Source organism: Halichoeres trimaculatus, unplaced genomic scaffold (genome assembly GCF_033239565.1).
Source record: "Halichoeres trimaculatus isolate MK-OKI-2021-1 unplaced genomic scaffold, fHalTri1.1 fHalTri1_scaffold_11, whole genome shotgun sequence".
NCBI lineage: Eukaryota > Metazoa > Chordata > Actinopteri > Labriformes > Labridae > Halichoeres > Halichoeres trimaculatus.
In genome coordinates, this window is record NW_027437189.1 from 3,662,435 (window position 1) to 3,673,993 (window position 11,559).

The window sequence follows — 11,559 nt, forward strand, 5'->3', positions numbered from 1 at the left end:
CTTTAATTAATGCTGTAAAGCTTCATTAAAACGAGTGAGTTTGAGCTGTTGTACATGTTACACTGTGTGAGGAGGAGTAGGAGGAAGGACATGTGCGTAGGGAGTGAGGTAAGGGAAGAAGGAGGGATCAGTTGAACTTATTGGGACGCGGCCGGCTCTCAGGTAAACAGATGCTGAACTTTCTTCTTCTCTTTCTGACATTAAACTAAACGAACTTGGTAAAAAACGGGACTTGGAGCAGGGAGGAGACCCAGGAGGGTGTTTAATGTGTGTTTGAAGAGTTTGAGGTCTGATCGGGATCAGTTCAGCAGTTTAAAGCTGGAAACTTTGACCTCTTCATGTCCAACATCAGAGAAACAACAAAGTTCCTGCTCTGTTAGCACGTAGCCTCTGTTAGCATCGCTCTGTTAGCTCCCGGAGTCTAAACCCGGGTTAAACTTTCAGTCCGGTCCGGTATCGGCTCGGGGTGGGGGGTACCAGAAACCATAGTTCTCGGGTTTTCGACACAGGTCGTTAAATAACCGCTGTTAATGACGGGACCGTTAGCTCTGAACTGTTAGCCTGCGGGCTAACTTACTGTACAGTTAGAAGCTAACGGTCACCGGAGCGACCTGGTCCCGGTCTGAGCTCCTGTGCCGGGTCAGTGCTGCACTCCCCCCGCTGCTAGGTCGCATCAGTGCACCTGGTCTGCTCAGTGTGGACAGGTGAGGTGTCCAACAGGTGTCTGAGCCGGTTTAATTGGGAGGTCAAAGGTCAGGAGGGTAACGTAGGTACAGTCAGTCTATTAACTGTGGTGTTTAACAGGGACCCGTTCGGATTCTGAGACTGTGGGGCCCAGCTGGGGTCTGGACTGAGGAGTCCAGCTTACTTCCAGACTGATGGGGCCAAACAGACCCTTATATATAACCCTTCAGATCTTCACTGTTCATGGTTCCTTGTTCATGCTGATGACAGTTAAACTTAAAGGGGGCATATCATGCAGATCCGTGATTTAATACTTACATATAATATAATAAATTTGAAAACAAGACCTTTCACCCCCTGAATTTTCAAAAAATGAGATATTGTATTTTTTCTGATATCCTAGAACGAGATTTGATGCCTCTGAAAATAGGTCATTGCCATTTGGCCGCGAGATTTCAACCTTCGTGACGACACGAGGATCCTTTCTTTTTATTGGAGTAATCTGATAAAGCAGCTCCTCCTCTGTGATGTCAGTTAGTCACACAACCACCACCGAGGGATACACCCACCAAGAGCCGAGTATCCCCCCTCAGATGCTGGATGCAGGGACTCTGCTCTGCTGAGCAGCTCGGCTTTACATGGTGAATTAGCAGTTAAAACGCTGTAGTTTTAGCAGACGTCGTAATACTTGTGAGACTGTGATATTTGCATGCTTGTTCTGACATGCACTGTGAACCTGGACCACAATAACGCTGTGGTAATAACATAGTGAGGAACTGACGGTAGAGGCGATCTTTAGACTACACTGTCAGCATGATGGATAAAACAGACAGAGAAAAGTGAAGGAGCAGGATGGAGCCCTGTTATAGAAATAGTTTATTGGTGAAGTCTGCCTATATTTCCACGTATAAACTATACATGTTACAGTACCGGTTTGACTCACCACACTGAAGCGTCCTGAGATGATCTGTGTCCAGGTGGATTTTCTTCCTCCTGAGCTGCAGAACCGTCCTGGTCTGACTCTGGGTCCAATACAAAAGGACGTATCCTACACTCTGCCATTTTATTAGTGCTATTAATGCCTTACGGTGAAGTTTTGGCAAACAGCAAACTCGCTCGGTCTGCTCCATTCAATGTGGTGATTTTGTCAATACTGCCATGCTGCAAAAACCGCCCCCTGGCTCTACCCCCTCCGCCCCTCTGATAGAACTGACCAATCAGAGCACAAAGGGCTGTGACATTGCGAGGTTACTGGAGGTCATTCTCCAAACGGAGCGTTTCAACGAGATCTTCAGAATGGCCTAAACTGAGGCTATTGAGAACGCTATTGTGGGGCAATGAAGGAACTAAATGACTTGTACTGAGGGCAGAAATGCTTTACAGGCATCCTAGTCTGGCATAGTGAAAAGGAGAAACAAACATGATATGTCCCCTTTAATATTATTTTAAAACTTAAAATAGTCTAAATATCTGACATAAACCTGAGTCCTGCTTCTGATGAACAGATTGTCCCAGGTCAAGGTGTAAAGGGGCCTCACTGTCCCTGAACGACCCATCAGCACAGCAAGCTGCTCAAAGGTTAGAGATATGATCAGGTCTGACCGATAACAGATCCTAACACGAGGGCTAGAGGGTCAGTCTGAACCAAACAAGTTAAACTCAGGAAGGGGACACGTTCAAAGATCGTACGGTGAGGTTTTAAAGCCAGAATCACTCAGAGTACAGAGTCTTACCAACATATAAACATATGATTTATAAAGTATTAATAACTTAATGAGATGATAAACACACGAGCAGGTGGGGCTGTGGGTTAGAGCTTCAGGGTTACACCTGAAACATGTCACAGTGACCTCACTGCTGTGACACCTGCAGGAACCTTTGAACCTGTCAGTGACGTGTTTTCAGGTCTCAGTGTGTGTGAGGGTCTCAGGGATCAGGATGTGGAGTTGACTCAGTAAACCATGTGATCAGTGTCCTGCAGAGACCGGATCAGCCACAAACAGGAAGTGGTGTTAAGAGCACAGAGGGGCCTGTTTTCACTCATCAGCTGACTGAATGTGAGAACACACTCACCTCAGGGTGTTTGGTGTAGTTCATGATATCATCCAGCAGAGGGTGCCGCTGACTTGTCCAGTTACCTGATCAAAGAGCTCAGGTGTTTGTTAAAGAAGATCACAGCTGTCTGACCTCTGACCTCTCTCATTATTTACCTGAGCAGGTGTCATCTTTGTCGGCAGGTAGACCCTCACACATCACAGGTCATCATTTGGTGTCCATGACGACGAGGCCTCAGTCCACAGACCCCTCCTGTGACACGCTGCTGTTGCTGTGCTCTGATTGGTCACCTATCACCTGTCCGTCAGCATGCAGCTGACCTATCAGAAGCTCCCGGCTCACCTGAGGCGGAGCTCCAGACTCAGGAAGCTGACAGCTGTGCTGCTCGCCGCCTACGCCGTCAAGAAACTGACGCCGTACGTCTGGAGGAGGCTGCAGGTGAGACAGGTACACACCTGTACAGGTGCGTGTGTGTCAGCGATTAAAACTGATTATTGTTTCTGTTCTCAGAGGAGCGTTCCAGGTAAACAGCTGAGCAGTGCTCACCTGGCTGTGGACGAGGTCAGAAACACCTCCACCTGTGTGGATGACGCCAGAAAGAAGAAGAAGAGGAACAACAGGTGTGTGTGTGTGTGTGTGTGTGTGTGTGTGTGTGTGTGTGTGTGTGTGTGTGTGTGTGTGTGTGTGTGTGTGTGTGTGTGTGTGTGTGTGTGTGTGTGCACGTCACAGTTTCTTGTTGCTCTGACAGACCCTAAATATGTGTGTGTATGTGTGTGTGTGTGCGTGTGTGTGTCTGTGTGTCTGTGTGTGTGTAGGTCTCCATCGGTCAATAAGGACTTCCTCCTCAGACTGTCTCGTCTCTTGAAGCTCTTGTTTCCACGGTTACTGTGTCCAGAGATCGGTCTGCTTGTCCTTCACTCTCTGACCCTGATGTCCAGAACCTTCCTGTCCATCTACGTGGCTTCTCTGGACGGTCTGTGTGTGTGTGTGTGTGTGTGTGTGTTCAATATTTACCTATTGTAATGTTTTTCACTTCATACTTTCTTGTTTGTTCCTGTTACTCTGTAAATTCCCCACTGTGGGACAAATAAGCTTCAATTGACCATAAAAGATTTCAAATCCAGGACAAAGTGGACTAAATGATGGATTCACTTTTTTCTAAATCAAACTAAAGTACAGAACTTGAGGAAATGCATTTAGTTGTGTTAAGTTACCACGTGCAAGATTAGCACTGTCTCGTGCCTTGGTTCTGGGAAAGAGACAGTGGACCCAGGGAAGGCCAGTCTAGCTCTGAGGAAGATGAGTTACAAGGACATGGAGGGCCCCATGGACTTGATTGACTTTAATCATTCCCTGATTAAAGAATTCACGTGTGTGTTATATACTGATCAGGTGTGTGTGTGTGTGTTTAGGTGTGATTGTCAGGTGTATCGTGCAGAAGGACCCTCAGGCGTTCGTCCTACAGCTCTCCAAGTGGCTCCTCGTGGCCGTTCCCGCCACCTTCATCAACAGCGCCATCAGGTTCCTTGAAGGTCAGCTGACTCTGAGCTTCAGGAGCCGATTGGTCGACCATGCTTACCAGCTCTACTTCACCAACCAGGTAACATGCTGTCCTTGGCTGTTCTTACCAGATGGGCGGGGCATCCAGCATCCTCTAGCTCCTCCCCCTGCTCCAAATATGGTCACTTCTGGTTTCTTTTTCTGTTCGACCATGAAAATTCTCCAGATAACAGAAACGACTTAAAGGTGATCCACTGACTGAGTGGTGTGAGTTCAGGTAGAATGACAGACACCAGGTCAACATGTCAGGCACCTGTCAGCCCAGGTGTGCCCTGTCTGACTCCGCCCCCTCTTCCTGTGAACGTTTAGAGACGGCGTCTCCTTTTGTCTCTGCAGACGTATTACCGTGTCAGCAACATGGACGGCCGTCTGTCCAATCCAGATCAGTCTCTTACCGAGGACATCGTCATGTTTTCAGCCTCCATCGCTCACCTGTACTCCAACCTGACCAAACCCATCCTGGACGTGGTGGTCACCTGCTACACCCTGCTGCGCACCGCCCAGTCCAAAGGTATGCAGAGTCCGCCTGAGTCCATCTGTAGAATCCACAGTCCTGACTAACCCTCACCTTTCTGCAGGAGCCAACACCACCTGGCCCTCCGTCATCGCAGGCCTGGTGGTGGCGCTCACAGCAAAGGTCCTGCGCTCCTGCTCGCCTCGCTTCGGGAAGCTGGTGGCCGAGGAGGCGCGAAGGAAAGGCGACCTGAGATACATGCACTCACGCATCATCGCCAACTCAGAGGAGATCGCCTTCTACGGAGGACACAAGGTGAGCGCACACACCTGAGCTACAGGTAACCATGACGACCACAGCTTTACAGGTCGCCTCCTGGTGGACACACACCTGAACTACAACTAACAAACAAGGAGACTGATGATGATGATGGGTGTGTTTGATTCGTAGGTGGAGATGGCCCTGATGATGATGATGATGATGATGATGATGATGATGATGATGATGATGGGTGTGTTTGGTTTGTAGGTGGAGATGGCCCTGATGATGATGATGATGATGATGATGATCATGATGATGATGGGTGTGTTTGATTCGTAGGTGGAGATGGCCCAGCTGCAGAGGAGCTACAGCTCCTTGTCGTCTCAGATCCATCAGATCCTGCTCAAGCGTCTCTGGTACATCATGCTGGAGCAGTTTATGATGAAGTACGTGTGGAGCGCGTCTGGACTCGTCATGGTCGCCGTGCCCATCATCACGGCCACAGGATACTCAGAATCTGGTAAACACACACACCACAGACAAACACACTTCAAACACTGAAACACACAGTGTGACCTCTGACCTCTGGCGTCCTCAGACTCTGAGGAGGTGAAGCAGGCGGCTTTGGTGATGAAGGAGGAGGAGCTTGTGAGCGAGAGGACGCAGGCCTTCACAACGGCCAGGAACCTCCTCAACGCAGCTGCCGACGCTGTGGAGAGGATCATGAGCTCCTACAAGGAGGTGAACTTCCTGCAGCTCCTCAGCTCCTCCTTAAAACCTCGGCTGTAACTCTGGTCACCTCCTCTCTTACTCGTCTCTGGCCTCTTCTCTTAATCCTCTCTGAACTTTTCTTATGTCTTTCTCTCTGGCCTCTTCTCTGACGCCTTACTGTCCTCCTCTCTGACTTCATTTCTGACCCCTTGATGACTTCTCTCTGGCCTCTACTCTGAGTCTTCTCTAGCCTCATCTGTAGCCTCCTCTCCAGCCAAGTCTCTGACCCCTTCTCTAACCCCTTCTCTAACCTACTCTCTGGCCACTTCTCTTACCAACTCTCTGGCCTCTTTTCTTGTCTACTCTCTAGCCTCTTCCCTATCTTTCTCTGGCCTCTTCTCTTGCCAACTCTCTGGCCTCTTCTCTTACCTACTCTCTGACCACTTCTCTTACCAACTCTCTGGCCTTTTCTCTTACCTGCTCTCTAGCCTCTTCTCTATCTGTCTCTGGCCTCTTTTCTTACCTACTCTCTAGCCCCTTCTTTGGCCTCCTCTCCAGCCTATTCCTTGACCCCTTCTCTGACCTCTTCTCTATCTGTCTCTCCGGCGTCTTCTCTTACCAACTCTCTAGCCTCTTCTCTATCTTTCTCTCTAGCCTCTTCTCTTTCCTACATCCTGGTCTCTTTTCTTACCTACTCTCTGGCCTCTTCTCTTACCTACTCTCTGGCCTCTTCTCTTACCTCCTATCCACCCTGTTCCCTGACCTCCTTTCCTCTATTCTCTGACCCTTTCTCATGCCTTTTCTCTATCTTTCTCTCTAGCCTCTTCTCTGACATTGCTCTGATCTTTCCTTTTCTTTTTTTTCTCTGGCCTCTTCTCTTAGCCTTACTGTCTTTCTCTCTGCCTTCATCTCTGACCTCTTCTGTGACTCATCTCTGGTTCCTATATGATGCATCTTTTACCTATTCTCTGACATCTTCTTTAACTCCTCTTTGGGCAATTCTCTGTCTACTCTCTGGCCTCTTCTCCGACTCCTTGATGACCTTTTCTGTGACTTATTGTCCATCCTCTTCTGTCTTCTTCTCTGACCTCTTCTTTGACTCCTCTCTAACCACTTCGCTGACTAATCTCTGGCCTCTTCTCTGACTGCTCTCTGGCCTCTTCTCTGACCTTTTCTTTGACCTCTTCTCTGACCTCTCCAGGTAACAGAGCTGGCAGGTTACACCTCCCGTGTGTCTGAGATGTTGGATGTGTTTGAGGACGTGAACAACGGGATCTACCGTCGCTCTGCAGACCCCGAGGAGGAGCTCACAGGAGGAGAAGGAGCAGCTGTCATTCAGCACGGTCAGAGGGTCTGTGGTCCTCTGCAGATCAGAGGTAAACAGCTGATCTTTGACAGGAAACACGTTTTTACCTAAACACTAGGGCGACCAAGACACTTGTCTGAGAGCGCAGCACAAAGAAAGGGAGGAGCTAACTGCTCTGAGTGTGTGTGTGTGTGTGTGTGTGTGTGTGTGTGTGTGTGTGTGTGTAGGTAATGTGATCACCACAGAGAATGAGATTCGCTGTGAGAATCTGCCAATCATCACACCAACTGGAGACGTGGTGGTTTCCTGTCTTAACATCCAGGTAACACACACACACTCACACACACACTCACACACACACTCACACACACACACTCACACACACGCTCAGACAGAGTAACAAACACACACAGACACACAGAGAACACACTCATGCACAGTGATGTAGGAAGTAATGTAAAGCTTCAGGGCGTATCTGTGTAGATCGCCATGGTAACTGATGCTGAACTCCTAATGGTCAGGTGTTGCTGACTCCGCCTCCTTCATGTGAGAGCATCAAGAGTGACTCTGGTTTGCTTCAGGTTCAGCAGGTGTACAGAGCCCTCCCTGCGTCTGTCTGGGTCAGATACGAGCAGACTGGTACACAGTGCTGCAGAGTGCTGCAGTGTGTGTCAGTGACCACAGGGGGTCAGTGTTGAGCTGCTCACAGCTCTCAGATCAGTTCTGCTGAGTCCTGTTTGTTTCCCCGTTTTTAATCTCCTCTTTGATAAAAATCCTTTCAGGGGGACTCTTCATCACCGAGCTCTGATCCTGCTGCTCTGCTCATGTTTGTGTCTGTGCAGCATTCTTATGATGTCACTACTGAGCGTGCTCAGTGCAACCCCCCCAAGCCTTCCTCTATCACATTTTCCATCGCTCCCTTTCATCCACTCTCTGTCTGAGGTCAAAGGTCAGAGCTGCAGCTCATTAGCATTCACACACACACACACAAACACACACACACACAATGGAGCGATTCTTCAGAGGGCTCTCACTGACAGGAAGGAAACACAGACGGAAACACCACAGAAGAAGAAAAAGAACATTGATGGAAACAGAAACTCTTCTCTGCTGTCTGCGCCGCGACCTCTGACCTCTGGCTCTGACTCCTGCTCTGTGATTGGTCAGTTCTGTCAGGGAGTCACATGTATGAAGACAGTTTAACACGCTTCAGATACAGACCAGCTCTCTGTACAGACACACACAAACACACACGCACACACACAGAGTCAGGTTGGGCTTCATTCCTGTCCCACTGGATCTGAGGGACCCGGGTTCTGGAGGCAGCTGGTCTAACAGGTTGTTCCTCTGAAGATCTACCTTAGACTGGATCAGGTTCACAAACACCTGAGAGACACATGCACCAGAGACAGCCCCACTTACACCCTCTTTCTGCGTGTGTGTGTGTGTGTGTGTGTGTGTGTGTGTGTGTGTGTGTGTGTGTGTGTGTGTGTGTGTGTGTGTGTGTCTCAGGTGGATGAGGGGATGAACGTGCTGATCACAGGTCCAAACGGCTGTGGGAAAAGTTCTCTCTTCAGGATACTCAGTGGACTGTGGCCGGTCTACGGAGGAGTCCTGTACCGACCAGAACCCCAAAACATGTTCTACATCCCACAGAGGTCTGAGAAGCACCGACACAGACTCTGATACAGACCACATCAGAGACTGATACAAACTACTGCTGTAGTCCTGTTGTAGACTTGTGGTAGTCCAGTAGATGATGATGTGGTCCTGTTTGCCTTTTAGACCCTACATGTCCGAGGGGACTCTCAGGGACCAGGTGATCTACCCGGACTCTGTGGAGGAGATGGTTCAGAGAGGAGTCACAGATTCAGATCTGGAGCAGATCCTGGGGACGGTCCACCTACTCTACATCTTGGACAGAGAGGGAGGTGAGAGAGTCTCCATCAGGACCACGTCCCTGAACACAACACAGGGCTGTTAGCATGTTAGCGGGCTGTGGCTAACTACAGTCTTAATGTAAAGTTGTTGTTCGATGACGGAATCATTTTATTTTTGTTGTTATGGTAACAGATGTTGGTGGTTGTTGTGTTAACTGGTGATGTGTATCGTTTAAGTAACAAGCATTGTATTATGTTGTAACAGTTATTGCTGTTTTGTTGTGGTTGTAGTGATGTAGTAACAGGTGTGGTTGTATCATTGTTGTGGTAACAGTTGCTGTCATGGTTGTTGTAGCAACAGGTGTATGAAGGTAAATTTGGTGCAAAACGAATTCAAAGTCACAGAGAAAGATGACCATAAATTTGAGTAAGAGTAACTATAAATTTGCATCCACAAATAAAAGTGCTTTAGGAGTTCTGTAGTTGTTCAGGTGTTGTTATTGTAGTTACAGGTGTTGTACCAACAGATTTTGTTGTTGTTGTTGTGGTTGTTGTCATAGTAACAGGTGTTGTGTGTGTCAGGTTGGGAGTCAGTCAGGGACTGGAAGGACGTCCTGTCTGGAGGAGAGAAACAGAGGATGGGGATGGCGCGAATGTTCTACCACAGGTAAAAACCAGCACCGCTCAGATCAGATCAGATCCATGTGGACTCAGCTGGTCCCTCAGCTCAGAAAGACCAAACCAAAGTGTGATACCCTCCCCCTCCTCTCTGTGTTCTGTGTGACTTTCTCTCGCCCAGTCCCCGTTACGCTCTCCTGGATGAGTGTACAAGCGCCGTCAGCATCGACGTGGAGGGAAGAATCTTCCAGGCTGCAAAGGATGCTGGGATAGCTCTGCTGTCAATCACACACAGACCCTCACTCTGGTCAGTACAAACACACACACACTCTCACACACACTCACTGTATGTGTCAGGTGAACATCACTCAGGTGTGAATGATGTTTTTACCCCCCCCACAGGAAGTACCACTCTCACCTGTTGCAGTTTGATGGAGAGGGAGGGTGGAGGTTTGAGCCTCTTGATGCTTCGACGCGTCTCTCTCTACAGGTGAGTTTTGTTCCTGATCAGGGTTTGAGATTCAGGGTTCAGGGTCCAGGGTGCAGGACTTTCAGGGTTTGGGACTCGGGTTAAGGGTGAAGAGTTCGGATACCAAAGGAAGAGTGTTGAGAGTCAGCAACCAGAGCAGGAAGATCAGGCAGAGACATCTGATAAACACACACACACACTGGTGTGAGGATGTTAAAATAACTGCTGACATGCATCCTTCTCTGTTGCTATGGTAACCAAGAGCCATCAACACATCTTAGGTTTACTGCATTTGCGTGTGTGTGAGCGCGTGCGTGTGTGTGTGTGGTGAGTGAACTTGAGCCAATGAGCCAGCTCCTCTGAGGTCATGTGATCTGTTTTGTAGCCAGCTCTCTGAAACTTAAATTAAACTCAGCCTAACGCCGTGCCTCCTGTTTCCTGTTTCCTGCTTCCTGTTTCCTGTAGGAGGAGAAGCAGCGTTTGGAGAATCAACTTTCTGGGATTCCCAAGATGCAGCAGAGGCTGAGCGAGCTGTGTGTGCTGCTGGGGGAGAGGGAGGGGGAGGAGGGGGGAGAGTGACACACACACACACACACACACATACAAACGCAGCTCTCTGTGTAAAGGTTATTTAAAATAACTTTATTTAAACTGAGATGTGGACAAACATGCAGTCAGCTGATCTCTCAGATTACCTGTGGAGCAAAGAGCCTTATGATGTCACGATGATGTCACGATGATGTCACCTCTCATAGGTAGTTTTAGTTGTTCAAATATAATCACTGATGATTAACATACGAATGAAATTAGACGACCATTTAATGAGACATTTACTTTATTTTAACCTGACGCAGGTGATCGCAGGTGATCACAGGGTCACCGTCCACACATTTCATATTTTAGAGCGTAAACAATCTTCGTTTCATTTTGGAGGATTCTGATCTCATCACTGATGTCACTGCCTAAAATTTCCTACACTCTGCTGTGTCCTTAAACACATCCCCACTGAAGCAGGTGTGTCTCTCGGGTCACCTGCAGGTAGCAGCTGATAGTTCTCATGGTTACCACCAGGAAGTAGACACACTGAAACATCACAACTTCCTGTCGCGTGTACACACACACACTCACACACACACAGGCACACACAGTATGGTCAGCATGTCTCTATGAATATAACAGATCAGGGTCACATGAGGTCAAAGGTCATGTGAGTGATTTTTAATGAGTGCCATTTTAGATATTTTATAGTTTTATAATAAATGTTTTTATGAAAGGCGTTTGACTGAAAATAAATAAAATAAATAATGATTTATCAATCAGCTGATCAGAAACCAATAAACTGCTGCTGGAGAAAAACACACACCTGTCATGTTTGGTTTCTTCACTACATGAGTCCTTGTTTTGGATCTTTTGTTGGATTTTGTGGCTCCTCTGCTCTGGCTGGAGGAAGGAAAGCTGCTGTGGAAATGAATCCTCACTCAGGAAGGTTAAAAACATGGAGCTGCTTTTCTGTGAGACCTCGACTTCAGGATGTTTGAACACGTAAGAGTCAGACGCTTCC

At 48.2% G+C, this 11,559-nt stretch overlaps 1 protein-coding gene across 2 annotated transcripts; it reads left to right on the top strand.

Annotated features, from left to right (window-relative positions):
• The first annotated feature begins 33 nt into the window (after positions 1 to 33).
• On the top strand, positions 34 to 11,358 carry abcd1 (ATP-binding cassette, sub-family D (ALD), member 1). 2 transcript variants are annotated; one of them, XM_074681116.1, is made up of 17 exons: positions 34 to 162; positions 2,926 to 3,177; positions 3,250 to 3,359; positions 3,555 to 3,712; positions 4,152 to 4,339; positions 4,636 to 4,810; positions 4,878 to 5,068; positions 5,354 to 5,534; positions 5,613 to 5,755; positions 6,927 to 7,101; positions 7,259 to 7,353; positions 8,544 to 8,689; positions 8,817 to 8,962; positions 9,494 to 9,578; positions 9,711 to 9,836; positions 9,932 to 10,019; positions 10,464 to 11,358. In XM_074681116.1, the coding sequence occupies exons 2-17, from the start codon at positions 3,049 to 3,051 to the stop codon at positions 10,575 to 10,577; spliced, it is 2,250 nt and encodes a 749-aa protein (XP_074537217.1). In that variant the 5' UTR covers positions 34 to 162; positions 2,926 to 3,048; the 3' UTR covers positions 10,578 to 11,358. The 2 variants fall into 2 exon arrangements, with proteins under 2 accessions (XP_074537217.1, XP_074537216.1); XM_074681115.1 differs by having other exon boundaries at positions 62 to 162; positions 2,922 to 3,177.
• Positions 11,359 to 11,559: the final 201 nt, after the last annotated feature.